A 27,995-nucleotide genomic window follows, 5' to 3' on the forward strand; every position below is an offset into this window, starting at 1 on the left:
CAGCAAAATCATCTGCCTACTAGAACACTGTTTATTACAAAGGGTATTACAAAGAGGTACACAGAGCAGCAAAACGGCACCCGGCATTAGACCCGGGGGAGTCGGACCAAACTTGGGTTCAGCAGTCTCGGCGCTTGAGTTCTGGCTCAAAGAATTCAAAGCCAAGCCTCAAACTGTAAGAGGAAGTGCATTTACAAAGTCACAGAGTTAGAAGTGAGCTGTAGAAGAAATGGGCTCAGGAAACAAGTTATGGGAGGAAAAGAAGAGAGTCCTTGGAGATTAGGAGGAAGAGAGAGGCAGAGAGAACGCACCTGGGGGAAGCGTTTGGGACCCTCCTGGTGCTCCGGCCCTGGTGGAACGAGGGGCACACCATCCTCCAGGCACGGGGTAGGGGGGCAGGGCACCAACCCAGAAGCTCCTCAGACTTGTTGTTCAAGAATGTTTGTAACAGCGTAATTGCCAGCACTGCCCCGGCGATGGGCTGAAAGCTCCCTCCAGCCTTCTCATCACTTGGTCTTCCTGGTGACCAGCCCCGTCCAGAGGCTGGGCAGGGACCCTACTCAAGTCACCCCAAACTCCAGGGCTTGCTATGAGCATCAGAAGTCTCTCCTATCACTTGGGACTCCTACTACAAGGATTTTAGGAGCGCCCGGACTGAAACTGTGGATAAAGGTGAGCGTACATCCCTTCTCACAGCACGAGGTACCGATGCACAGTGGCCCGGTCTCGTTCTGAGTAGGACTCTGACACTCAGATCGGCTTTGGGTAGGCTGTGAGAGAAGAAGAAACGCTGATTTTATAGAAAAACTCAAAACAGCCATTCATCTGCTTCCTGGGGAGAATACTTTGTACCTTTCCTGCGGAGTGTAAAGAGTGCAAATTTGCTTGCTTTTACAGAGTTGATAAGTGTTTGCAAAAAGATTCATAGACTAACGAGTGTCCTCCACCAAGTAGCAAGACCAAGTTGTGTTCACTCTTTGACAGCAAAATATCCACAGCCTTCTGACATATCCTGCAAGGGAATTCTTACCTGTTGAAAACATGTTTTTCACTGGGCCAAATCGCTTGCCAGACACTTCACCTATAATGTTTTCTAAAGCATTATATGTGGAGTGGGAATTCATCTTGTCTTGTCCTGTGACTGCTGGGTCTGAAGACATCGCCCTCCCGTTCTCTGGTTTCAGGAACAGACGAGGCTGTGGTCCAGCACCAAAGCGGAGCTCCCAGTAGGAACGCAGTGGGTTCTGCTGGTCCCTCTGGTCCTACCAGGGCCCTCCCTACACTGGGCTCCTTCCTGGAACTGCAGGCCTCATGACCTTCCACCTCAGCATGCCCAGGTCCTCAATTCTTGCTGCTAGACTTGGGGCGAAGAATTTGACATCCCAAACCCCCATCTGGCCACCACGCTGCTGAGCTGCCCACCTCGTGAATCGTGGCGAGACTCACATGATCAGGCACAGAAACATCTAGAACGCTCCAGCCCAGTGGCTGGAGTTCTTCAGGGAACAGAATGGGGTATGTGGCGGGGGAGTGGAGTGAGAGGGCATCTTACTCTTCGTCTTCAAATAACTCTGGTTTGCTTCCAAATCTTTAAATGACTGAGAATTCCTTTTGTGATTTAAAAAATGTGTAAATGTTCACAGTGACTAAACATGTTAGTGGAATCAAGTGTTTTGTGGTCCTCAGAGGCGTCCAGCCCTCCAAGGCTGCAGGCTTCTATTCTGTATCCCCGTGTGGGTCACTTGGCCCAGCGTGGACACTTTTGGTCTGAGAAGGGGGCAGTGACATCAGCTAGGATGAGGACCTGGGCTCCAGGGGAGGTGGGAGAAAGGGCAGGTGGACGCCTCATTGGCCGTGGCCACAGCTCCTCCCTTCTTGCTCCAAGCCCCCCAGTGGGCGACATATGTTTTTCCCGGGCTCTCTGGCCGCACCAGCCAGCAGGCAGGAGCCTCGGTGCCAGAGGGAGGAACCCTGTAGAACAGAACGGAGTCAGCACAGAACACATTTTTAAAAATCAATCACTGGGAAAAAATAAAATAAAGTAAAAAATCAATCGTTGGGGGAAAAAAATCAGTCGTTGGGATAGCAGCCCAGCAGAGTGAGGGGCCAGCGCAGATGCTACCCTCCCCAAGAGCCAGCGGGCCGCTGGGCTTCTGGGTGTGCTGATGGCTCAGCAGACGCAGAGGCCAGCCTGGGCCAGCTGCCTGCAGTGCCCAAGGGCACAGCCGGGGGCTGGCACACCTTCACGGGCAGCGGGCAGCAGGGAGGCACAGGGCCGTGTGCACGCACGCTTGTTTACTTGCTGTTCACAGCTCTTCTCATGGGGGGCGGGGGCGCTGCTTTCCCTGAGTGGCTGGAGTCTGCCAGGACGAGCCCTCACAGCCCCTCCCAGGTCTGGGAAGGAGTTGGAGGTGCCTGGGTTTTGGAGAACCCAGGATACTCCAGACACAAAGAAAGAAACCACTTGAGGAGAGCACCGTTGCTCCTGATGGAGAGAGTCCCACCGACTGAGGCAAAGTCCCCAGGACACCTCCTTGAGAGGAGGAGAGAGGCAGGGGTAGCAAGGACCCCAGGCCCCTTCAGCCAGCCACACAAACCAACTCGCTCCAGCCGCTGAGCTCAGGTTACAGTGGCTCTGGAATCCACCTCCTGCCCCGGGCTGTGCAGTCACCTTTGGGTGTGTGCGGAGGGAATTCCTCGAGTACTGGGAACGAGTTCTGTCCTGTCCTCCCGAGGCACCAGGGGCCTGGGGGACAGAGGGCAACCGTGTTCCCTGCTGCATTCTCTGCTGCTGCTCCGTGGCCAGTGAGACTCAGGGCAGGAGAAGAGAACGCCCAGTGATCAGCCCCACTTCCAACCCCCACCCATTCTCGTTGTGAACAAGTCCAGCCCACCAGGTTGGGGAAGACACCAGCCCAGCCAGCCAACAGACTGCCTCTTACTCTGAACACAAGCGCCTCCCTCCCGTATCGGCCCAGCCAGAACTCATCTGGTGCAGACAGCAGCCTGAAGACTCGCTCTAATTCACGGGTCAGCAGTTTCTGTGAAAAGCCAGATAGCAAAGACCTTCAACTTCCTGGCCAGAGGTCATCACCACTGCTCAATGACACCGCTGCAGCTGAAAGCAGACAGGCAATACATCAATAAATGGGCGCGGCTCTGTGCTAATAAAACTTTATTTATAAAAACAAGCGGTGGGCCAGGCTTGGCCTGTGGAGTGTCGTTTGCTGGCCCTGCTAGGGCAGGTCTGAGCATCCTAAGGATGGGCCGTCCTCACTAAACTCCTGTGGGCCTGCAGTAACCATCTCGGGTTCCCCGAGAGCCTGGCTGGCACCACAGCAGAGAGGCAGAGAGTTTGTCTGGGGGGAGATGAAGCTGATATTTGCTGACCCAAGCACCCCCAGCCCACCCCTGAAACTCACTCCACCTTCGGCCAATATAGTTAAACCTAAACAGATACCTCCCCAGTGAACACATCTGTGGCCACTTAGAGATGAACAAGGAATATCTCCTGGAGGGTACGTGAGCCTAGAGATCTGGGCCCAGGAGTAGAGAGAGTTTCATTCTTATCCACATGGTCTTGGGCTTAGGACTGGCCACAGTGGGTAAAACTAGGTTCAAGTCTCAGAGTTGCTGCCACATACTGTCCGAATGACCTTGAACAAGTTACATAATCTCTCCAAGCTTTAGTTTCCTTGTTTCACAAAACGGAAATAAAAATAGTACTTGGTTCCTGGAGCCCTAAGGTTCAGATCAGATAACCCATGGAAAGCATTTAACACCAGACCTAATATAAACGGGCAGGACCGGGCCTGTGACTGGGGCCGGCGGCTCCCTCACTGGGCGCCTTGCCTGCGTCAGACCTGTGCTAGGAACTGCTGAGTCAGACTTTATCTGATACTCAGAGGAACCCTCCGAGCTACCCCGTGTTACAGGCGGGGAAACTAAGACTCAGAGAAGCAATTGCTTGCTCCAGGGCACACAGATCTGCTTTTGTCTAAAAGCAGGAATTAGAGCACGTGTAGAAGATATCCAAGAAGAAAAGAATGGGAGTGGGCAACCTCCCATTCTCGCCTAGGCTGCCTCTGCAGACGGGGCCGAGGGGCAGCCCACTGGAGTGACTGTTTTCACTTTCCGGAGAGGGAGCGTGCTGTGGTCTGAGCCACACTGCGCTCACCAGGGGCCAGTCTCTTGCACAACGGCTGCCGGTCAGTCCTGGCAAAGCTGACAGTCCTGGGTGGAAGGATTCTTTGGAAATTGTTGGGGGAACATCCCACGCTCCCATGTACTGGGTTGAATGGTGTGAATCACTCATGTATCTCCACCTGGAATTTCCAAATGTGACCTTATTTGGAAATAGGGTCTTTACAGCTCTAAGTAGGTCAGGGTGGAGGTAAGACCCCACTGCATTAAGATTGAGTCCTAAAACAAATGAGTGTCCCTATTAAGAACCACAAAGGGTCCCTGGTGACACAGAGAGGAAGGCCATGCGAAGGTGGGGACAGAGACTGGAGTGAGGTGTCTACAGGACTATTGGGGGCCAGAAGCTGGGAGACAGGAATGCAAGGGCCCCCCACTTAAGGGCCCTCAGGAGGACCCGCCCTGCCGACACCCGAATTTGGACTCCAGGCCTCCAGAGCTGTGAGGGAAGGCATTTCTGCTCTTCGGGGCCGCCCTGTTTGTGGTTCTTTGTCACAGCAGCCACAGGAGCTTAGTACACCCATGTGAGCTTTCGAGGGTGGTCCCCAGTGTCCCTGGTGAGGACCCCAGTGACGCCGTGGGAGAGAATGAGCAGGGCAAGGACCCACGAAGGGAGACATCAGCCGGTGGGCCAGGGTTGGCTTAGAAAGCCGGGGAGCACAGTGCAAATCTAGGTGAAGTCACAGCCCAGGAGCCAGGACTGGGGTGGGGGTGGGGCCCCGGTGGACTGGCTGGGCAAGGCTCTGTCTCCTCTGTGCCTGGGAACTGCAAATAAGCGGGCTGCAACAAGTTCTTTATTAAAGAGCGATAGCCAAGTCCATGCAAGGCCTGTCTGCTTGGCTTCCCTCTCCCACTCTGGCTGCCCTCCCCCCACCCCACCCCCACTGGGGCTGCGCATGCACGGCCCAGGCTGCCCGGCGGACAGTCAGGCCCACTCCCACAGAGCCATCCGACTGCCTGGTCGGAGCTGCGGTCAGGACGTGGGAGCGAGGCCAGGCTGGATGGTGGCCACCTGTAGGTGTATCTCGCCCCTGACCTTGGAGCCCCAGGGCTTGTGCCGAGCCTGTTCCCATCATCAGGGAAGGGCGACAGCACCTGGCAGACGGGGGTGGGGGCTAAGGCTGCCCAGTGGCTTTTCCATGGAGGAGTTTCTTCCTGTCCCCACGCTTCTGCCAAAGCCAGGCCCCCTGTGTCGTCATAGCCACAGCTTTTCTAAGCTGGGCAGCTCAGGAGCCTGAGGAGTGGGGACTGTCCCTTGCTGTGCGTCATAGCTTGTCTCCGAAGGCGGCGGCCGCCAGTTCCTGCCTTCTTTGCAGGTATGTGCCCCCGGCCCACTGACAGGCTGAGTCCACTCCTCCTGCCCCTGGTATCTGGGCTGCCTTGTGACCCTTCGGCCAACACAATACAGACGAAGGATGTTGAGCCATATGTTGAACATCCGCACCCAGCCCTGGGACGCTGGCCATTTCACCTGCTCTTGGAGGCCAGGGCTGCCGCTTACGAAGATGGGGCCACACTGCTGGAGAGGAGGGGCCACGTGGAGGAGGCCTGAGCTGCCACCAGGGACCTGCCGCCCAGTGGGGCCTTCAGAGGAGCCGACCACAGCCCCAGCTGCTCTCTGACTGCAGCTGTGTGGAGACCCACCCCAGCTGCTGAGGCAGAACTGGCCGCTGAGCCCCGCCGACCCGTGCAACTAAGAGATACAAATGAATTATCTCGTGAAGTACTGAGTTGGGGGGCACTTTGTTTACATAGTCCTGGATGACAGGAGTCCCCTGGAAGATTCGTCCCTTCCCCAGTCTTATTCTGGCCACTCCAGGCTCCAAAGCCCATGGTCCCACATTAACGACTTGGCCCCTGGTCTCCCGGGGAACCAGCCTTGGCTTCAGGGCAGCGCTGCTGGGAGGTGCTCCTCCTTCTGGGGTTGGTAGCTTTAAATTAAAATTTAAAAAATCTGCAAAGCAGCTAGGATGCTTGCGGCTTCTGAGCAACTCGGAGGGACACACGATGCCTGTTATCTGAACAGCACTGACCATCTTGGCCAGCACTCGAACACACTGAGCCTCATTTCACCTGTGACAACCAGGAGGCGACGGGGCGGGCATGGATCCTTCCGTTATAGAACAGGAAACTGCAGAAGGGCCACACCAACAGCTGTGGCAGAGCCAGGCCGGACACCAGGTCACCTGGCTACCCGTCCCCAGGCCTCCCTCACATCCACACTGGATCCCGATTGTCCCTGAACATCCTGGACAGCGGTCTGGGGCTCAGTCAGGCCCATTTTCCTGGGGTGAAGGAGAGCTGGGGAAGAGAAACCACCCATAGGCGCTGAGTACATGTTATAGTGATGGGCCCTGAGGTCGCCTTCCTGGGTTCAGGCGTGGCTCTGCCCTTAGTGCCAGTGACTCGGCCATTACTTCCCTCGCTGGGCCCGTGTCTCTGCATCTGTAACGGGAGATGCACTGTTGCAGAGAAGCCGTGGGTGGTGCACCTGCGGGGAGGGCAGGGCTGGGTGGCGGCCTTGAATGATAGAGCAGTAGAGGTGGCCCTCACTGATTCCGGAAGCTAGATCACAAAATGCTAGCTCTTTGCCTTGTGCTCCAAGAAGTGGTCTGACCCCCCCCTGCCCAGGCTGCCAGGCCACGAGGAAGCCCAGCCAGCCCACAGGGGGAGGCCACAGGAGGAGAGAAAGCTGCTTGCCCAGTGTCCAGCTGCCTCAGCTCCTGGTGGCACCGGCACCACCCAGGGCTGGCTGCAACTGTGCGGAAGACTGGGAGCCAGGGCTTCTCGGCCACGTCCCTCCTGAACTCCTCACTCACAGATCCTATGAGAGATAAGAAGACAGGGATTGCGGTTTGAAGTCACCAAGTCTTGGGGTCGTCTGTTGCACAGCAATAAAGAACAGGAGTCGGTTGGGAGGTTCCATGTGTCAAACCGTGTCTCTCACTTCCCCCCAGAAAGAGATGTTCCCCTGGAATCCCAGAATGTGCCTTTATTTGGAATGAGGGTCTTTGCAGATACAGTTAAGATACAGATTTTGAGATGAGACCACCTTGGATTAAGGTGGGTCCTACTTCCAAGGACAAGTGTCCTCCTTAGAGACAGAAAAGAAGACAGAGACACAGAGAAAAAGGTCGAGTGCAGTGACGGGCAGAGCTGGAGTCACTCCTCAGCCTGAGAGCGTGTGTGTCCCCCCCGCCCCCTGCCCACCGTGAGAAGCCAAGGCCCTGGCCCACCACCGGCTCCATGTGAGGGCACTGTCTTGGAGGCAGCGCCTCCGGCCCCAGTGTGGCCTTCACATGGCCACAGCCCTGGCCGACACCGAGACTGCAGCCTCATGAGAGAATCCGGGCTGGACGCCTTCGATGAACCCGCTCCCTGGCTCCTGACCCCAGACACTCTGAGCCACGATGACTGCTTGGTGCCACTGCATGTCACGGGAACTTGTCATAGGGCCCTAGCGAGCCAATATATGTTTTCCTGCCCCAACTGAAGCGGCATGCACAGCCGCTAGAAGTTCTGGGGTCAACTCTCACCTCCCAGCTAATGACCTTGAACACGGTACTTCAGCCTCTCTGAGTGTCCTCAGTTATACTTGTTTATCTGTGAATTACTGTATCCACCTCACAGACTATTGGAAGGAGCAAAGGCCTGAATCTGTAACATCATCAGGTCCTGGCACAGTGGTAAGTGTTAGTTATTGTTACTAATATGGGTGAGAAAATAGCTCCAGAGAGGCGAGGTGAGACCTGCATGGATGAGCAGCCAGTTACTCAGCAGCCAGGTGAGTGCTGAGCCTGGGTCTCCTGACTCCCTGTCCAAGGCTCCCGGTTTAACTGAACAGCTTCTAGCATCCCACCCCGGGGCGCGCACTGGGAAGCACGGTCAACAGCTGGCTGTGCATACTGACTGTGGGGGGGGAGTGGGGGGGGGCAGGGGGACAGCTACTGGGGCCGGACTGTGGCCTTGGTCCCAAGGAAGAATCCCTGGCCCCTGGAAGAGGGGTGTTGGGCAGGACCAAAGAGCAGGCAGCAGCAGGTTAGGCACCCCCGAGGGGGCTTTTCTGGATCATGCTTTATTGCCAGAGCAGGTCCAAGGACAGGGAATGAGCCGGTCCAACCCAGGTTAGGAAATGGCCAGGACAGCAGGACAACTGCTTTGAAATGCAATACGGGATTAGGGCGAAAGGGTTGTCGGGAGTAACTCTCTCCTGTGCAGGCTGCTTTCGTTTAAGCAGATCAAAATGAGCGTGGACAAGCAGAGGCCTGGGAGCCCTGGGTCCCCCAGAAGTGCCCACCCCCCTTTTTCCTCTGAGTCTGGGTGTAAGCCCCACACCTGAGAGCAGGAAGCAGCAAATGGCTGCAGCGAAGGAATGAGTCAATGGAAACAAATGCAGAGAAAAGAAAGGCAATGGCATTTCGACTGTACCTTTTTCTTTAAATTTTTTATTATTATCGATTGATTTTAGAGAGAGGAAGAGAGAGAAGAGGAGAGAAACAGTGATGTGTTGTTTCACTTACTGATGCAGTCATTGGTCGATTCTCGCACGTGCCCTGACCGGGCGTCCAGCCTGCAGCCCTGATGGGTCTGGACAGCGCTCTAACCAGCTGCACTACCCAGCCAGGGCTTGGACTTTACCTTTGAATGAGCAACCGCACCTATGAAAATTGGATGCAAAGAATCTCCAGGTGTGATCATCCCTTTCTAACGATGCCTCAGGGCCAGGTGTAGCCCTTGTACCGCGCCAAGAAAGGCCACAGGGTGTGCTTTGTCCTAAACCATCACTGAACAGCAGAACACACCCTCCCAAAACATGCCTCTTCCGCATAAGCATGATTTTGAGCTCATTATTTTAAAAAACAGCCCACCCTGGAGACGCCCTAAAGTCATTCACGGTTGCCCTTTTGTAAGGGAAATTTTTATGAACAAAGAAAATCTCTGTTTGTAAGGGCATCTCCCCCTCTGCACCAGGAAGAGAGAGATGGCTCTGAAAACCCCGGGGGTCTCACCAAGGGAGAAGGCGCTGACCTGACCCTGCACAACAAAACTTACTCTTGTTTAGGATGTTTCTTCCTGACCACCCCTCCCCCACACTGACCGGCCACAGCTTTCCTTCTGCTGTCTTTGGCCGATGATGGTATTTAAGTCTGAGTTCTGGGCCTCCTCTTTGAGCTACTCATTTTCCGCCGGGGTATCTCTCACATACACATAAAGTATACATGTTCATAAACACATTTGTTTTTCTCTTGTGAGTGTATCTTTTGTTACAGAGTTCCCTGCAGAGCATTTAGAAGGGTGGGGAAAACATTATTTTCCCCCCAACCCCCACCACCACGTTGACCCAAAATGCCCCCTGCAGGCATCGTGGCCCTCACATCAAGGTCAGCTGATGAGGTTTTTCTCTGCAGCCTTTTGTGTCTAGAAAGAGGAGTCTGGGTAGAAGGACGCAGGACGGGACACTAACCGGAAATGATTCAGCAGGTTCCTCTGACCTCCAGGAAGAGGAGACCTACACGGGGGCTGCTCCTGGAAAGTGTTTCTGAGGGCTTGTCTGGGGGACTTGCTCACACTCTCTCCTTGAGCTCTGCCCCTTCCCTCTTCCCGAGGTTCTCACCTTCCAACAGGCAGGAATCCGGGGCCTGCCAATCATGTGGGTCTGTGGTCGGCAGTCAGACAGACCTGAGCAGAGCAAGGGAGACAGGCCAGGTACAGAAGGTCACCAGGGCAGAAAGCCCCGGGTGCCCAGCAACCGGCAAAGCTAGGAAAATGAGGAGCCTGCCCGAGAATATTGCTGGTCCTGTGGGTTAGACCCCCTGAGCTTCCAAATCACTGGTCGGGGGCAGGAGGGCCAGACAAAGAAGGAGAAGCCCAATCGTCCTCTCATGATCTTATCATCCCTTCCACGCAGAGGGGCAGGGGAGGGGGAGGGGAGGCACAGAGAAAGCCTCTCAGTTCCCGCTACACCCCCTGGGGACGGCCGGCTCTGTCTCCCCACTCTGGCTCCACCGTTACGCCCTCCTGCCAAGTCCTTCATTCCCGAGAAGCAGGGAACTGCCCATGGGCTGCGATGACAGAATCCTTCGCGGGCATCCACGCCGCTGTGCACTGCCTCTGTTTCCCCTCCTTTCCTCGTAGCCAGCTTGAACGATTCTTGGTTCAGCCTTGCCTCGCTGGGTTTCAAGGTCAGTGTGCATCATTCATCACATGGTTAAAGCAGTGGTGGGGGGGCACTGATTTTGTAAAACAGGCCCTTGGACTTCCGGGTCAGATGCAAGGGGACCCAGAAATCTGCTTTTGCAACCAGTGACTCAGCCTATCCGGAAGCTGTGTGCCGAAGTCGGAGAGCGTCTAAGAACCAGCTTCCCCGCCCCCCCCAGATCAGGCAGTGAAAGGGGGATGAGCCTGGAGCCAGAAAGTTCTGGATTACTGGGCGCTCTGGCGAAGGGGCTCCCAGGTCTGCAGTTTTCAGGTCATCTCTACAGCAGCAGTGTCAGACTCATCTTCACCGGGGGCCACACCCGCCTCGCAGTGGCCTTCAAAGGGACGAATGCAGTTTTAGGACTGTGTAAATGTAACTACTCCTTAACTAGGGGCAAGGAGCTGGGCCCTGTCGCCAGGTAGAAACAAGGTGCCGGCCGGATCAAACAAGGCGGAGGCCGGATTCGGCCCGAGGGCCCGTGTTTGCCACCCGTGCCCTACAGCAACCACGTGTGGCCAGGCTCACCCTCACCCCACTTCACGGAGGAGCATGTTCTGTCCTCTTTGGACATCGAAGGGGCCCCTTTCAGCTCCGAGGCTCCAGTTCCACGGCAGGAAGTCGGGACACCAGGTCTGACCTTTATGTCCATCACCGTGGGACCATGGGCAGGCTCTCTTCCCATCCTGGCCTCCAGTTCCCACATGGGGATAACACAGCCGACCCTGTGATCTCGAGGGCTACTCAAAGACAGGTAAATCATGGAAAGGCTTAGCTTTGTTGTAAGGTGGGCGTGACTCGGACTCTTGTCTTTGATCACCTGAACTCAGCCTTGACACTTTAAGTGCAGAATCGAATCACACAGTCCCCCAAAAATGGAGGAAGAAAGGCCCTCAGCGGAAACCCCTCACTGGATTTCAGCGGAGGGGACTGGGCCAGATGCCTGCAAAGGGGTTAATGCAGCAGAGTGGGTGTGCGGGCGAATCTGAGCTAAAGGAGAGTGACAGCAAGAACCCAGGCTGTTGCACCAGAGGGCTGAAGTACAGACTGCTCATGGCCAGGTCCCACTTTAGCAAAACCACAGCTGTTATTAAGACCCTCAGCCACGCCATCAGTGGCTCTGAAACTCAGCATAATGGCCGAACTCTGCCTTATCATCAGAGGGGGGGAGAGCAATGTGGAAACCGGAGGGGCTAAAATTTCAGCGGCTGCCCGGCGTCCGGGAGCTGCAGCACACTCCCAGAATAGCACAGCCGAGTTCCCGGCAGCCTCGGGCCGCCCCGCAGCTGGGCTTCCGGTGAGGGAAGAGAGTCAAGTCCCAAGCCACGCAGGGAACAGCTGGGACTGGACACCGCCCAGAAGCCAGCTGGCTGGCCCTGCCCTGCTGGAGGCGCCATCGCTGGTGAGTGCGGGCATGTCTGGCTCTCCCGTGGCATGCTAGCTACCCCCCCTTCCATCACCTTGGCATCCTGGCTCAGCTGGAGAGTCAGGGCACCCTCAAACCCCAGCGAGGGGGTGGGTCTTCTGAATGCTGTGGAGTGGACTATGTCGGCAGCTGGCAAGGCAGGTGCGGGGCCGAGCGGCCCTGGAGGCAGGGCAGGCCTCGTGTGTGCAGAGAGGATGTGACCATCGAGGCTGGCTTCTGAAGGTGAAGGGCTGGCTGGGTGAAGGGACGACAGCCAAGGAGGGAGGTTGCCTGCTTGACACCGGGCCCTCTCTGCCGCCAGCGTCCTCTGGTGCAGGCCTGTGCGGATCCTTCATCTATTTATTCCCTCGCAAACATATTTATTGAGGCTCTACTGTAGCTAAGGCACCAAGGGAACCCGAAGAGGGATCAGGCACACAGCTTTCTGTCAAAGAGCTTATGGGACACAAGACTCATGCCTAAATGAGCATCAGGATGGCGGGAAACGTACCCTGGCTGGTTTGATTCCAGGTCAGGGCACATGCCTGGGTTGTAGGCAGGGTCCCCAGTTGGGGGTGTGCGAGAGGCAGCCAACTGATGTTTCTCTCAAACATCAATGTTTCTCTCCCTCTCTCCCTCCCTTCCCCTCTCTCTAAAAAAAATAAATAAAATCTTAAAAAAGGCAGGAACATAAGAGCTGCACCAGAGATGAGTAGGCGCCTGGGTGCAGCACAGTACCTGCGAGGCCGGCAGGGCTCAAACAAATGGGCTCCAATTCGTGGCGAGTTGCTCAGCCTTTAGGAGCCTCAGTTTGTAAATCTATGAAATGGAGATAAGAATATCTGCCCTGTGGGGCTCACTGCGTTGTACAGCTCAAACACACATAAAAGACGCTTTGAGAGGTGCACAGTGCCCTGAAGACCTCAGCTGCTAGTCTGGGTCTTGCACGAACAGACGAGCCAGCCTTGCTCTGCACTGCTTGGCCTGGGGACCTGGGGGCCACAGGGAGCCAAGGGCTCAGGGCAGCGGCCAGGCCAAGCCTAGGCCCCGCCCCTCAGAGAAGGCAGTTAGCACCTCTCAGTTCTCTGCAGGTCACCCCACTGACACATACCGCCCACTTTTGTGGTATAAAGCACCCTCTGAAGGGCTGCTGGGAAGGATGAGCAGGAAATCTCAGCCAGTCCACTCTCACTGAGCCTCTCCCGTCGCTGAGGCCAGATCTCTATTCAGGAGATGCAGTTAACAGGGGAAAGCGGTGCTGGGCGGGGGCTCTGGGAGCACAGCAGGGAACAGAGCACCATGGCAGGATCACCAGCTAACGCTTCTGCCAGGCGCAGAGAGCTTTAAAGGGGGACTGATTCAGAGAGGCCGAAATGTGGGGCAGCCTGGAGTGGGGGGGGGGGCAACATGAGAGAAGCCACAGGAAGGCAAGTGTGGTGGCCGATTCAGAGCTGAACTCCAGGCTGGGGCGGCCACTTCCTGTGGGGGAGAGGAGAGATGAGGCTGGACCCCAGGGTGAATGCAGGCTGCAGAGGCCGTGAATGCCGGGCCAGGGAGTTTGGTCTCTGACTTATAAAGGCAGTGGGAGCCGGTGAAGTTGTCGTGAGCAGAGTGGTGGGCGAAGTCATGAATGCCCCCCAGTGCGTGGGGATGTGCAGGGTGTGTGGAGGTGAGGTAGAAGGTATGCCCACCCGTGGAGTGGTCTAGGATCTGGGGTAAGACTCTCCCTGAAGGTAGAGGGGGCCTAATGGCAGCACTGTTTGCACATTTGGGGGACAGGAGGGGAAGGGACGGGTAAACTGAGGGGCCTACGTCCTGGACCCTCAGCACTGACCCTGGTTTCTAGATTCAGTCGGTGGGTGGAGGCTGTCCCGACCTGGGCAGCTCTAAAAATCCAGGCTGCTTCTTCCGCAGGGGGTTGGTCAGTGGTCACTGAGCCATGGATGCTGAGGGGGAGGTGCGGCCGGGCTGGGCATCAGGTAACATTCCAGCTCTGTCCAAGGCCCGCTTCCGGGTACATTTCCAGAGGGATCATCCATGGGCAGCCGGTTGTGGTGAATGCGTGTTTAACTCACCTGCCCCCTGTCCCCTGGCTTCCCGCCTCTGAAGGGGCCATCTTAGTACCTGGGTCCTCTTACAAAACCAGGACACACCTGCTGCTCTGAGCAGACAGTCCCGTGAGCCTGAGAAAAAGGACACACAGCCAGACACTGCAACCTGGGCAGTAACCAGTTAACGAGGGGGAGGGGGCCGCAGGGGCGAGCAGAGGGCAAATGCAAAGTCTGTTTACCAGCAGCACCGGATTCCAGGCACCTATCTGTCAGGCAGCCAAGAGGCCCGCCCTCAGCTCCGAAGGGAACTGTTTTCACTCCACTGGGCCCAGACTGCAAGGCCAGGGGCACTCCACCGGCTGGGAAAGGGGGCCTCCTGCTCCCCAGGAGGAGATGGCCCCTGAAAGAGATTCAGTGCCAGCTACCCTGCACTCCAGGACTTCTGCTACCCAGGCAAAAGGGAAGTTCCTCTAGGGAGCCAGCTGCACTCCAGGCAGGCTCCGCCAGGGCCCCAGGCAAGGCCCCTGCTCTGGACTTGGAAGGCAGGGCCCTGCCGGCCTGGGGAGGTGGACTTCCCCGGGGCTCGCCTGCTGCACAGGAAGGCCTGGCACCCGTGAGCAGGGCAGGCGGGGCGGGCGCAGCGCTGTCTCCGAGGCCCCTGGGCTGTCTCGGGGCTTCATCTCAACCTTGCTGCCATTGTTTGGACCCCAGAATAATGGCTCTGCCCATTATTTGACAGCTGTGGGGGTGGCGTCCTACCAGTTTTATGGTGGAGGAACGTGGGCCTCAGAGAAATGAAGTGACTTGCCCAGCTCACAGAGCTGCCGCGGATGGCAGAGCTGCTCTTGACCCCTGGGCTTTGTCAGAGCCATAGACTGTTTCAGGCCAAAGAGAGGAAGGAGTCTTCCAAGGAATAAAGGCAGTTTCCACGGGTGAGAGGGAGGGAGACGCACACTCCGTGGGGCGGCTTCTCGAAGTGCTATTTCTTAGTGCAAATGGGAGTTTTGAAGGTTTCTGTGCCTGTGGGTTACTATAATGGGTGAAGGGCATTTGGGGGCACAGACGACCCTGTAGTTGGAGCCTTGGAAAGCAACAGTCCCTCCCACTAGAGCTTCCCTTTGAGGCCCGCTGTGGCCAGCTGCACCCACCACCTCAGACTCAAGGGGCTGGGGCAGGGGTGAGGCTCTCAGTCTCCCCACCTCTGGGGCACAGGCCCCAGGGGAATGAACGAGGGCGCTGGGACCCTGGGGCCCAGGTCCTCTGCCCCAGGGCCTTGCTTTGTTTTGAAGGCAGATCGTGTTCCAGAGTGAGATGAAGAGAAAAGGGGACAAGCAACAGTTCTCAGAAAACTGCCCTACATTTCCAGGGCTACCTTCTGTGCAGGGCTGTGGGGCTGAGCCCAGCTGCTGTCCCCCGACTCCCAGGACGTCCCGTGGGTGGCCAGGCATCAGGTCCCCCAGCCTTCCCTTTGCCTGCACCTAGGGTGTAGGTGGAGACTTGCTTCTTGGAAGAGGTCTCTCTGAGTGAAGGGGCGCCCACAGCTTGAGAGCAAATTTCAAGGGACCCACAACCCATCTGTGTCTCCATGAGGTCTCTTAGACCAAGTCCCAGTCTCCGGGACCACTTCCCCCAATACCTTTCCTGCCTCTCAGAACTGGCTGGTCACACATGCTAACGAGGGACCCCTCTCCGCAAACTGATTTCCGCCTTACTAGCCTCATTAATGAACTATAGCACAAGGCCAGGTGACTTCTTCGTCTGGCTGAGATCAGCCTGCGGCTCACCCTTCCCTAGTGGGCACCCCGCTGCTGGGATTTTACAAGCTCTGCTGCACACCCTCACCTGGGGGCATGAGGTGGGGGGTGGAGTTAAGGCTGGGAGACCCAGGGAAGGCACAACAAGTGCAATAGAATTGCGCTCTTCCGCTTCATATTTAAAAGAACTGAAACAATTCAATCTTCATTCCCCAGCCGCAAGGAGCAAGGCACAGAAAAGGGGCAGGTTCTAGGAAAAGCAGGGCCCCACCATCAGCTCTGCCCTAAGCCAACTCCCTTCCCTGTCCGAAAAGCAGGTGTGCGAGGGGAGGAGCCCGTCTGAGGTTTGTCGCTCCTGCGGCTCAGAGTGATTCACGGAGTTTGACTCCTGGTTGTCATAGACTTAGGCACTCAAAACAAACAGCCCGGGAGGTACCCCTCCCCCCAACCTTGCCACCCCCTGGCCCCTGTCCAGCTGCCACCCCTCCTCCCCCGCTGCGCCTGCTCGCCCCCCACCCCCACCGGCGTTCCAGGCTGAGCGAACTCGCCCTGCCACCAGCTGGCTCCCACCGCGAACCTCTGGCCATCCCCCAGGCAACTCGGCGTCACCAGAACCAGCACCCCGGAGACCCAGTGCCCTGCCCTCCCTCCGTGTCCCCTGGGCCCCGGTCAGTCCCAACAACCTCTCCTTTCCCGGTGCGCTGTGGTCCCACCGGGCCTCCCGCCAGTGCTAACTAGGCCCTGCTGGGCGCCCGGGACAGCGCAGCCCACCTAGCGCGGAGCTCGCAGTCCCGGGGGACGTCTGGCTGCTGGAAAATCTCTTGTTTACTGGGCTGAGGAGGTCCCAGCCTGGACTCGCTTCCTCAGCTCTGCGGTTCCCTTTCTGCTGATTCCTGGGGCCAGAAGGGAAAGGGAGGCAACCCGTTGATCCAGCCCGGGGGGCTGGGAGTGGACGTGGGCCGTGGAGAGAGCTGAAGGTACCGGAACTCGCGGAAAAGTCCCCCGGCAATGGGAGGGGCGGGACTCGGGGTTAGGACCGAGGGGCCCGCAGCGCAGAGACCTCTGGGGCGGGGTTAAATAGTGCGCCTAGGGGAACCGCAGCGTGAAAGCTAATTGAGACAAGTCGGAACAGGGACTTGGGATGGGGCTAGAGGAGCGCACGCTCCGAGCCGGCCGGAGTCTGGGCTGGTCGCTGGAAACCCAGGCGCGGGTTAGTCAGGTCTGGGGCGAGATGTTTGCTCACAGTCCCGAGTGGTTCTGAGCTCGGCCCACTGCACTAGGTGCGCGCACTTGTGTCCACGTGTGCAAGCTAGCTCGGGGACGGGGGGCACAGAAGATGTGACAAAGGCGTACTTTTTGTGAGTGTGCTTCTCACTCCAGCCCAGAGCAGCGAGCTGTGTCTGGCGGTTGTCTCACGGGAGAGCCAGGACGAAGTTGACAAAGGTTAGGTGTCCACCACAGAGAAACGCACCAAGGTGGTCCCGGTGCGAGTCCCTGCGCGCGCTGATACGTAGGGGAAGAGAGCCCGCCCGCGAGGTGCGCTGGGCTGTACCCAAACCGCTTTCCGGAGAGAAAGCCAAGTCCAGAAACTGAGTGCGTGTAAGTGTGCGCGCCCCCGCGCGGGGGCGTGGCAGCAAACAGCAACAACCCACTGGCGAGCTCAGCCAGAAACTCTGATCTCCCTCCCCTGCCGGAAAGTGCGACTAGCTGGAGCTCGGAGGAGGCCTGGGGGTGAGTCGGAGGGGGAGGGCCGGGCGGGCTTTGTTACAGTGTAAACCTTGTGCGCACACCTGGAGCTGCGGTTGCCGGATCAGCGCCTGAATGGAGGTGATGTCACGGTGATTCAGGGGCCGGCCCACCCTCGCCCAGAGAAAGAAACCCGGCGCGGGGTGAGGCCAGTGTGAAAGCGAGCGACCGATCTCTGGCCAGCTCAGCCCTGGTCAGGGGAGAGGCAGGCCCCACGCCCCGACCCCTTGCCCCGGCCCAGCCGCCGGAGGCCAGGGCTGGGCCTGGCCCCGCGCCCTGCACCGAGTCCTTCCCACCTCCCCCTGCGCCTCGCCTCCGGCAGGAGTTGGCCCCAAACCTCGCGCGCCGGAGCAGGGCGGGTGGCGCGTCCCAGGTAAGGACGGCTTCCTTCCCTCTCCGTCCTCCCCTCGGCCGCCCGGAAGAGTCGGCTTGGACTCACGGGGAGTGGACGAGGGCAGCAAGAACCTGGGAGCGGAGGACGCGGCTGGAACTGCGCTCGGTCGCAGAAACTTTCCTAACCGGACCCTGCTAGGGACTGGGGGCGGGGGCGAACCCAGAATCCACCATCAATGTGGGCCCTTGTCCTTTACAGTGCACAGGGAGGGCAGGTTTCTGTGGCCGGTGGAGGCTGGCTGTCCCCCTCCTTCGGTTCCGAAGGAGCAAAGGCGCAGGACCCAGCGGGGGTGGCGGGAGGAGTGAAAGGGGAGCATTCTCTGTTCCTGTCCGAAGTTTGGGACTTCAGACGATCGAAGAGTTTCTACTTCAGGCAACGAGGCCTCTAGATCCCTTCCCTCCTCCCCCCACCGTCAATGACTTTCCCAGGGCCCTTCCCAGCGCAGAGGTTGAGCAGCGCCCCTAACCCCCGGCCCCGCAATTTTACACCCGGGAAAACCCAGCCACTTAAGGGCTCCACAGCCTGGATCTAGAGCCCAGGGGCCAGAACCTGTGGAAACAGAGCGTTGTGCTCCTGTAGTTCCCCTGCCCGGCTTTGAGCCTTCACGTGTGGCTGGCGGAGGGAGAGCAATGGGGGGTGGGGCGCATTCCAGAGTGACATTTCCTGAGCAGAGCCTTGGATGGGGGACTTTCAAGTTTCAGAATGCTCAGGGACGTTTGGCCCAAAGGCGCACCTTCAGTGTGGGGTCTAGACCAGGGTTCTAGGAAGCGCCCTTTCCCTCCCTTCCCCCACCCTCCCCCCACCAGGGCAGGGAGGTAGCTCCTTACCCGCAGGTCTGGAGGAAGAGATGGATCGGAGGAGGGGGGGAGACTGTCGGTGGGTCCATCCATCTCTCCTGACGGAGCGCTGAGTGGTGGCGCCGGGGAGGAAGTAGGATGCTCTGTGGCATTCCTGGGCGAGCACAGGTGCCTCCCACGGGGAGCTCTCGAGGGTCACGGCCCCCTTGAAGGTAACCTGGCCATACTCCGTGTCTCTCTGTACTCCTGAGCCCGGGAGACAGACTGGGCAGCCAGGCAAAGCCCTGGGTGCTCTTTCCGGGGTGACTCGAAAGCCTTTGTGTGGGTTGGGGGAGGGGAGGGAGTTGGTTGTTCTGGGAAAGCTGAGGCCCCCCCCCCCCCCCCCCCCCCCCCCGCTGCCCCCGCATCCTTGCTAGGTGAAGTGAAGCCAGTCGGAACTGGCTGGGCCTTGAAACCGCTGCCACTGGTGGGGCCCCTCTGCTCCCCTGAGGGGGGACAGAGGGCAGGAGGGGGTTCTGGAATTGGATTGGGCTGAGTAGCGGAGCCTGGGGAAAGGCTGGTTTCAGAGGTGATTAAAATATTTGTAGGACTGATGATTCCAGGGAGGAGGAGTGTCTGAGGCGGGGGCTGGGCTGCAGCCCTGGTGTGGGGGAATCTCATGGAGCAGAAGGAGGGTCACCCCCTTAATCCCACTGATAACCTTAAAGCCGAAGACAGCTCTCCAAAGTGAAGAAGGCAGGGCTGGTATGGGAGCAGTGGGCACTGAGTAGGGCCAGTGAGTCATTGTTAGGTGCCTAGGGTGTTCAGGGCACGGCACGAAATACTGCAGGGGACCTGAGTCGCTTGCTCTCAGACCTTAGAGCCCGGAGGGGAGACGTGTGTGCGCAGGTCTCAGAGGACTCAGCCTAGATGTGTAGGCTCCAGGGGCCCATGGGAGTAAGAGTCTCGGGCAGAGCTGGGTCCGTTTCATTGAAGTCCTTGCTCTTTCACTGGCTTAAAGGGGGGCATCAGCTGACTGGCTGAATCTGGACTCCTGGACATCAGACTCTTCTGAGTTTGCTGTACTAAGTCTCCTGCTGGCTTCCAGGGGCCGCTGTCCTCCTAGGCAGTGGACAAGAGCCAGGTCCGATCTGGCCCAATTTCCCCACCCGAGTCAGTGTATTCTTGTCTCCCCACTCATCCTTCCATTTACCAGGAAACCAGAGAAATGAGACATACCAGGTAGGAGTGGTTGGTTTCATCTGGGGCTGGTGAGTTGCAGGGCAGAAGCTACCTGCGTTGAGGAGGAAGGACAGTTTCCTGTCTCCTTCCTTGGAAGTTCCCATGTCGGTAGGAGCTCCCAGAGGCAAAACTTGAAGGGTGTGGCCCACGACCAGCAGCAAAGTTCACAGAAAATTGGGGTGAGGGCTGTGAAGCTTCTCTGGCCTTGGCCCAGGTGCCTGTGAGGTGCTGGGTTCTGGAGGAGGCAGGAGGGGCCAGGCAGGTGAGCATCCAAGAGCAAGGTGGATCCAGGGGCGTGACCTACAAGGGCCCTGGCTTGGTATTTTAGAACGACGTGGCTGTTATCAGACTTGAACTTGTAGCAAAGGCGTAGTATCCTTTCCCCCACATTCCACCTGGCCTTAGATTTTGTTTCGGAAAGGATCTCTCAGATCTGCCCATTACAGCTTACCTTTGGTCTCCATCTCTAAACCGGGCAAACATGTCCTCAACCCATCAGTGGCCTGTGCTGTGTGCCAGACTCAAATCCTGAAGCACAACCCGCCGATGCCCCTCTTTGGGCAAAACTCAGCCTCCGGTGGCTCCCCATTGCCTTTAGAATCGTGCTCCACTCGCCCTCCCTGGGATGTTCCTAATCTGACTTAAGCTAGCCACTTAGTTCATGCTTGGTGAACTTGACGGCCGGTCTCCATTGCATCCCTTCTGACCCCTAGGAGAGTATCTTCTCTCAGTTTCTGTAGCAGAGGTCACATCTGCTGTGTGGCATTTTATTCTTCCATGTGTACTTTCCTCACAGACCCATCTTACCTGTCCTGTTAGATTTTTTTTTAAGTGTAAGAGTTTGTTGAGCCAAACTGATGACCTATGCTGCGCAGCAAGCTGTTAAACGCTCTGTCTCCTAGTAGATTTTTAAAGACCGTCAAGTCAGGGACCGTGTTTGTTCCGCTTTGCACTTTCTAAAGTTCTGAGAACAACTGGGCCTTGGCCCCCAGGCGCCTGGTAAATATTTGCAGATTGGAGTAATTGCCTGTTCTAAACCCGGACCAGAAGAGGCAGGTGGAACGAGAAGCGCTCAAAGATGTTCAGGCACTGGGAGGCTAAGCCTGGGTGGCCATTCTCAGGGTTCAGGTCCATGTCTCCCAACTTTACCCCCAATTCTGGCTGCTGTGCTGCGGAGCCACGGATGCCCAAGATGGGATCTGGTGCTCAGGGTGCCCTAGCGTGTTATCTGTAAGCCACCTCCTGGAGGGCCACAGCCTTTCCCCTGGCCCGTTAGCCCTTCTCCCCGACTCTCTCCCCGTCCGACACGTGTAAGTACCAATGCATGCGGTACTTACAACGTAGGGGAAACGTGCTTTTGCGTCGGAAGTCAGGAGGCACCGGCGCTGTCACAGTGCCCGTTATTTAGGAAAACAGTAGCAGCAAGATTCACGTTAAAACGTTAATTTATTGAGTTGATGGGAGATCACTTCCTGGGGTGTATAAATGCCAGTCACTATGGCAGCTGGGGTTGAAAAATAGTTTACTAAAACGAGTTAGTGGGAAATGCAAGCTTACTTGAAAGACGAGGAGGTAGCCAAGAAGGCTGAAATGTTTTCAAGGGGCATGTCGGATATCTTAAAGGATGTTGAAAATACATCTTTATTATGTCAGTTTCGCTTTTTCCTAAGTTAGTATTGGTGTCCTTTCATTTAATTACAGAGAGACAATTTATGTCAACCGAGACTTAGGATTTTTGTCTGTCTGTTGGAAATTCAGTAACCAAGACCCTGGCCAGTGTGGCTCAGTTGGTTGGAGCATTGTTCCATAACCAAAAGTTCCTGGGTTCTCGTCCCCATCAGGGCACGTACCCAAGTTGTGGGTTCGATCCCCAGTTGGGCACCTAGGAGAAAGCAGCCAATCGATGTTTCTTTCACATCAATGTTCTCTCTCTCCCCTCTCCCCCAGCAATGAGAAAATATCTTTAGGTGAGGGTTAAAAAGTGCAAAGAAAGAAGAAAAAAAGAAACTAAGTGACCAGGAATGATGAGAACACAGGAGGTAACGCGTGCAAAAAAGGAAGCAAGATGGTGGGAAGGAGGGTTGGCTCGTGCCATTCCCCTGCCAGCCACTAGTGGTCACTATCAGCCCAGGAAAGCTTGGTTGCTGTCTTTCTGGAGAATTCCTGGGCCCAAGAGGCGCGAGCAAGAATAGCCAGTTATCCCTCGTTATTTGAACCTGTGGAATGATTTAAATGTGAAGCGCCCGCATTTCATAGAATTTGGGAATTTGTAACTTCCATTTTAGAACATTTAAATTGTCTGTTCTCCCAAATAAAGGTGTAAAGCCTTTGATGGGAAAGCTCCCTCCACTCGGTCTTTAATTCTCTTAACTTGCCCCGTTCCCCGCCTCCACCTCGTACAGAAAAATTCCTGGTGGTGGCGAGCATGGGGGTTGGTTTCCTGTGGCGCGGCTGCTCTCCAGGACCAGTTGAATGAGTGGGTAGAGTCCTACGTGAGCTTCCTGGTGTGAATAAAAGACATTTTTCTTGCTTTTAGGTACAGCGCTTTGAAGTGTTTCATTATAGATTGATTCCTTTGGGTTTTGCATTGCCCTTGCCGGGTTCTTGCTTTTAAAATGTTAATGCCTCGTAGGAGAACTTTTGCATCAAGTTATTAACTCCCTAGCTGGGAAATTATTTTATTCTGAGACTCCAGCATTTGAGCTGGACAAGAAACTGTGGATTCTGAGGAGAGGCCTTGGCACCGAGAGTACGAAAGTGACAGGCAGAGAAGGGAAGTGGGAAGGAGGAGTGGCAGGAAGTGCCGAGGAGGATCCGGTACGACTTTCCACCTCTTCCTTCCTTGTTTGGCTGTAAGCCCCCGTCACAGGTGCTTGTTAAATGCCTGCTGAATGAATGAATGAAGGACTGAATGAACTCAGGGCTGATTCACCGTGGACTCAGGTGTCCCACGGACAGAGTGCAGGGGCGTGGTATGTGGCCTGCTGAGCCCTGGAAGTCTCGGAGCAAGAGGGGAAGTGCCGAATGGGTGGCGTGCTTGGTTTTGACGTGCCCATGAACCCCCTCCCCTCCACCGTAGCCGCAAGACCTCAGGAAAAATTGGGGCCCAGGCTCTGGTTGGTGAGGGGTAGGACCTGAAAATTCAATGACAGTCTCTTTCTCTTCTACGACTAGGAATAGGGATGGTAGGAATCTCACTTGCCTCTCTGGTCCATATACCTCCCAAGAGTTCTGTGTTAAGAAGGATTCTGAAGCCCAGGGGGACAATCTCATGATTCCCCTTGCACGGTCCGCCCGGTTCGGGATCAGGGAAGCTGCACCCGCGTCAGAGTCTGACTTTGGAGGACTGAGTTTGCCTCTTCTCCCTCTGTCTGCAGGGACCCAGTGGGAGCCTGGCCGGGGAGCCAGGATGGCCGCCCTCGGAGCCCTGCTGACATGCCTGGGAGTGCTCCTCTTCCTGTTCCCGGGGGCGCAGGCCCAGAGCCGCGCCCCGCCCGGCTGCAGCCCGGACCTCAACCCCCTCTACTACAACCTGTGTGACCAGTCTGGGGCGTGGGGCATCGTCCTGGAGGCGGTGGCGGGGGCGGGCGTCGTCACCACGTTTGTCCTCACCATCATCCTTGTGGCCAGCCTCCCCTTCGTGCAGGACACCAAGAAGAGGAGCCTTCTGGGGACCCAGGTGTTCTTCCTGCTGGGGACCCTGGGCCTCTTCTGCCTCGTGTTTGCCTGCGTGGTGAAGCCCGACTTCTCCACCTGCGCCTCCCGGCGGTTCCTCTTCGGGGTCCTGTTCGCCATCTGCTTCTCCTGCCTGGTGTCCCACGTCCTCGCCCTCAACTTCCTGGCCCGAAAGAACCATGGGCCCCGGGGCTGGGTGATCTTCACCGTGGCCCTGCTGCTGACCCTGGTGGAGGTGATCATCAACACGGAGTGGCTGATCATCACGCTGGTCCGGGGAGGAGGCGAGGGCCACCCTCTGCACAACGGCAGTGCCAGTGGAGTGGCAGCCTCCCCCTGCGACATCGCCAACATGGACTTCGTCATGGCGCTCATCTACGTCATGCTGCTGCTGCTGGCTGCCTTCACGGGGGCCTGGCCCGCCCTGTGTGGCCGCTTCAAGCGCTGGCGGAAGCACGGCGTCTTTGTGCTGCTCGCCACAGCCACCTCCATCGCCATCTGGGTGGTGTGGATCGTCATGTACACCTACGGCAACCGGCAGCACGACAGGCCCACCTGGGACGACCCCACGCTGGCCATCGCCCTCGCCGCCAACGCCTGGGCCTTCGTCCTCTTCTATGTCATCCCTGAGGTGTCCCAGGTGACCAAGGCCAGCCCGGAGCAAAGCTACCAGGGAGACCTGTACCCCACCCGGGGCGTGGGCTACGAGACCATCTTGAAAGAGCAGAAGGGCCAGAGCATGTTTGTGGAGAACAAGGCTTTTTCCATGGACGAGCCGGCCTCGGGTAAGTCCCGGGGCCCCTCCCCGCCTTCTTCCGCGGCCTTTGCCGCAGGACGAGGGGCTGGTCCCCAGCAAGGCCCCTGAGACTGAACTATCGCGTTCTGCCTTAAAGTCCCTAAATTCCTTGTGGAAGGTATTTTTTACTATAGTTACGTAATTCATGACCATATTTTCACCATAAAATTTCAAACACGACGTATGAAACAAAATGTTCTCCCAGCCGTTCCCCCAGTTCCACCCGGCTCCTTCCTGTTCCGTCCCCAGACCTGACCGCTGTCGATGGGTAGTTTGTCTCCGTGGGCCTCAGTCGCCTCATGGGTAACCTGAGGATGAATGAGGAGGGAGCCTGCGGCAGGGGATTCTGGTGAGGACCGATGAATGCACACGTCTGGCACCCGGCAGGTGCTCTGGAAGTATTAGCTGTTAGCTGTGCGCATTACTATTATTTTATGATCATTATCACTTTCCTTCCAGAGCTTGTTTCTCCACGGTGTACGTGTCCCTAGTCACCTTAGTTTTCTTTAAAAGTCTTTTCAGTGCATTGATTTTAAAGGGAGAGAAGGAGAGAGAGAACGAGTGAAACATCGGTCTGTTGTTCCTCTCATTGGTGCAATCGTCGGTTGATACTTCTATGTGCCCTGACTGGGGATTGAACCCACAGCCTTGGCGTATCAGGATGATGCGTTAACCAGCTGAGCTACCCAGCCAGGACTAATCATTTTCCTTTTTAATAAAAGTACTCATGCTATATACCGGTCTAATAAGCAGCACCCACTACCCAGCCAGCTGGGCTCCGAGCTCCTGTCCAGGCTCTTTGCTCATGGGACAGGCTTTCCTGGCAGCTCCGTGGTCCGGCTGAGGGCAACCGGCGGAAGAGGCAGGAAGGGGGGAGTGAAGCCCTAGCAGTGTGTGCCAGGTCCTCCCCCTGCACCCCCACCCCCGCCACTGGCCCCGTGTCCCCAGGGAGCAGCTTGGGAAGCAGACATGGCCCTTCTCCGGGACAAGGAGCTTTTCCCTGGCACTTGTAAACTGTGAGGACCACTAGCATTTACTGGGTGCCTGCTATGTGCCAGGTGCTGTGAGCAGGCTTTCCTCGCCAGCTGGCCACAGCCCCTCCGTCTGGCAGGACCCAGAAGGCCAGAGGTGCGGCCTCAGAGCCCTGCCCCAGCCCTGGACTGTGCTCGTCAAGATCTTCGGGGGCTGAAGCCCTTAGCTGCCTGGTTGTCGAGTTCCTGGGGCTCGTGCTGTAGGCAGGGGAAGTTCCAGGACCCAAGAACTGACTCCCTGCCTCTTCTTTGCACACCGAGGTCCCATAATCTCTGCTCTGGGGAGAGGAGTGACCTTCGTCCTGCCAGGCACTGGCCTTTGGTCTGCCCCCCAGGGTGGCTCCCAGCCTGTGCAGAGTGGGGCCAGTTGAGTGTCCGTGGGCTGGGGGGTGCAGCTGATGAGGCTGGCGGGAGAGAGGGGCTCGTGGGTCGGTGTTGGGGGCCCCCCAGCCGCCCTGACCTCTGCTCTCACCTGTGCGTGTTTGTCAGGGCGGAACAGTCCCCAGCCTTTGTCCTCTCGAGGCAAATACTGCTGGGAATGTGACAGGTTTTTTTCCTTTAGCTTTTTTTTCTTTCCAAATGGAAAAATCAATTGAGTAAGCCCAGCATGTAGAAGCCCTGTGTGATTGTGGTCCCTCAGAATTGCAGGGCCATCAGACTGCCGCAGACAGACAGACAGACAGACACCAAGGTCCAGGCTGCTCTCAGGGCCTGGGGTTAGCAGGTTTCCTTAGCCACCCTGGGAGTGCCCAGAGGGTGGGACAGATCAGGAAACCAGCACACCATCGGAGGCTCGGGAAGGATTCTGCTGCCGAACGAGGTCCTGGAGACTCTCCCAGGGGTGGCAGGACAGGATGTGTGTTCGGCCCCTTGGGGGACTCTGGGCTTCCGGCTGTAGGGAGTTGGCACCCAGCTCTGCCCCTGGAGTCTGGGGCTACGGGGTCTCTGCTGTACTTACCCCAGCTCCTGGCCGCTGGCCCACGGCCCTAGAGGCCAGAGCTGGAGGCTGGCCATCTTGGAAGGCGGCCGAAGGCCTGTGCTCCCCTCGTGGCCTCTGGCCTCAGAGGGTGGCGGATGGGGATGTGAAAGTTGCTAACAGGAGCATTTTTCTGAACTGACAGATGAAGGGCGGGGGTGGGGGTTCCTACACTGCAGGAAAGCCCGTGGGGAAGGCAGGCGGCGTCACGGCTCCTCATGCATCGGGACAGAGGGGTGTTGGGTTCCAGAGGGGCCCCCACACCCACACGGCCTCACCCCCAAGGTGGCCACCGCGGGCTGGGCTCCCTCCCGGTTACCCTGGTCCTCTCCCCACTCCCTGCCCTGGAACCTTGCTCTCAGCCGGGAAAGGGAGCCAACAGCCTGGCCTTCAACCCTCTCCTGTGTTTCCCTGCAGCCAAGAGACCAGTGTCACCGTATAGCGGGTACAACGGGCAGCTGCTGACCGGCGTGTACCAGCCCACCGAGATGGCCCTGATGCACAAAGGCCCGGTGAGTGGACCAAGTCCCCTGACCCTGGTGGAAGTTGCCTCGCTCAGCCTCTGTGGGCAGGTGGAGGGCCGTGTGGCCAGTGTGGGGCAGGGTGCAGGTGGTGGGGAGGAGGCCGGCGTCCCCGTTTGGGGCATCTGCCTCGGGGAACCCAAGCTCCAGCTCGCTGCGCCCTTTTCCTGGAGTTGAGGTGCCCACTGTCTTCGGTTACGTCGTGGGGGGTGCCCGCCCGCCCTGTGCTGTTGGGGCATCACACACTAACTAGGACTGGGCGCTGTGGGGCCTGCTGGCTGAGCTCTCTAAGCCAGTGGGCGCTGCCAGCCTCCCCGCAGAAGCTTGGGGAGGGACGGAGGAGGGCCTCAGCCAGCTGGGCTGGGTGTCATTCTCGGGAGGTTGGGGGGCTCCAAAGGGACAGAGGAGGAAGTAGCAGGTCTGGGTGGGTATCGACTCTTCCACCCCAGCTGTCTCAGGGGAGGCTCCCCTCCCCCCACACTCAGGCAGCAGCCCTCACACCTCCCCTGGGTTCTGGAAGCCAGATGCTCCATTAGCAGAGGGAGGGGATGGGAACAGGAAGGTGGGTTAGATTCACTCACTCCTTATATGTTCCTCCTCCGGGGCTGGCAGACACCGTGGGGAGAGGGCAGCGAGCCGGAGAGGGCAGTGACCGCCTTGGCAGGGTGCTGGGAACAGGAAGGAGGGCGGTCAGCAGGGTGGTGTTCTCACCCCCTCCCGCTGGGAGCCCGGAGCAGGGTGAAGCTGAGGTCTCTGAAACACCCAGCCCCGGCCCTTCCGGGAGCTGAGCCCACACCTGACACCCCTCACTTTCTGGGTAGGGGGTGGGGGAGAATCTGGACCAACCGTGATTCTCAAAACACAGCCCCAGGTCTTCAGCACCACCAGCACGTGGCATCTCGCTAAAAGTGCACATCGGGCAGGGCGAGTGGGGCGGAGGCACCGGTGGTCGGCATCCTCCGTGGCCTCACCTTCCTAACGTGGAGTCTCCCACCCACCCCAGGGGTGTGGGCGAGGCTGAGATAGTCCCGGGCACTCAGCCGCACACCCGGGTCCGAGAACGCCCCTTGAGATGTCCCAGGAGCCTTCATGGCAGGGGGTTCCGTGGCAGCTTTCCCTCCGGAAGGCAGGTGGGGCCGGGGCGGGGCCCTCAGGACCCTCCGAGCCCTCGGCCGAGTCTCACCTGCACAGGAACAGGACCGCTGCGGCTCCACCCAGGTTCCAGGCAGCGA

At 57.6% G+C, this 27,995-nt stretch overlaps 1 protein-coding gene and 1 long non-coding RNA gene across 8 annotated transcripts in view; one reads left to right on the forward strand and one right to left on the reverse strand.

The window, feature by feature from the left end:
* On the reverse strand, positions 1-18,891 carry LOC119065278 (uncharacterized). The gene is made up of 3 exons (XR_008390512.1): positions 18,574-18,891; positions 2,943-3,118; positions 1-1,971 (listed from the first exon to the last, which is right to left on the reverse strand). It is a non-coding gene; the product is annotated as an uncharacterized LOC119065278 (long non-coding RNA).
* The window catches only part of GPRC5C (G protein-coupled receptor class C group 5 member C), a 20,473-nt gene continuing 4,188 nt past the window's right edge, over positions 11,711-27,995 (forward strand). The window contains exons 1-3 of one of the 7 annotated variants that reach the window (XM_053659432.1): positions 11,711-11,798; positions 23,142-24,224; positions 26,660-26,754. In XM_053659432.1, the coding sequence (XP_053515407.1) occupies positions 23,174-24,224; positions 26,660-26,754 (1,146 nt within the window). In that variant the 5' untranslated portion in view covers positions 11,711-11,798; positions 23,142-23,173. The other 6 variants (XM_037167235.2, XM_053659448.1, XM_053659445.1 and 3 more) reach the window with 6 other exon arrangements.

The sequence above is a fragment of the Artibeus jamaicensis genome, unplaced genomic scaffold (genome assembly GCF_021234435.1).
Source record: "Artibeus jamaicensis isolate MK-2021 breed Jamaican fruit bat unplaced genomic scaffold, CSHL_Jam_final contig_2259, whole genome shotgun sequence".
Lineage (NCBI taxonomy): Eukaryota > Metazoa > Chordata > Mammalia > Chiroptera > Phyllostomidae > Artibeus > Artibeus jamaicensis.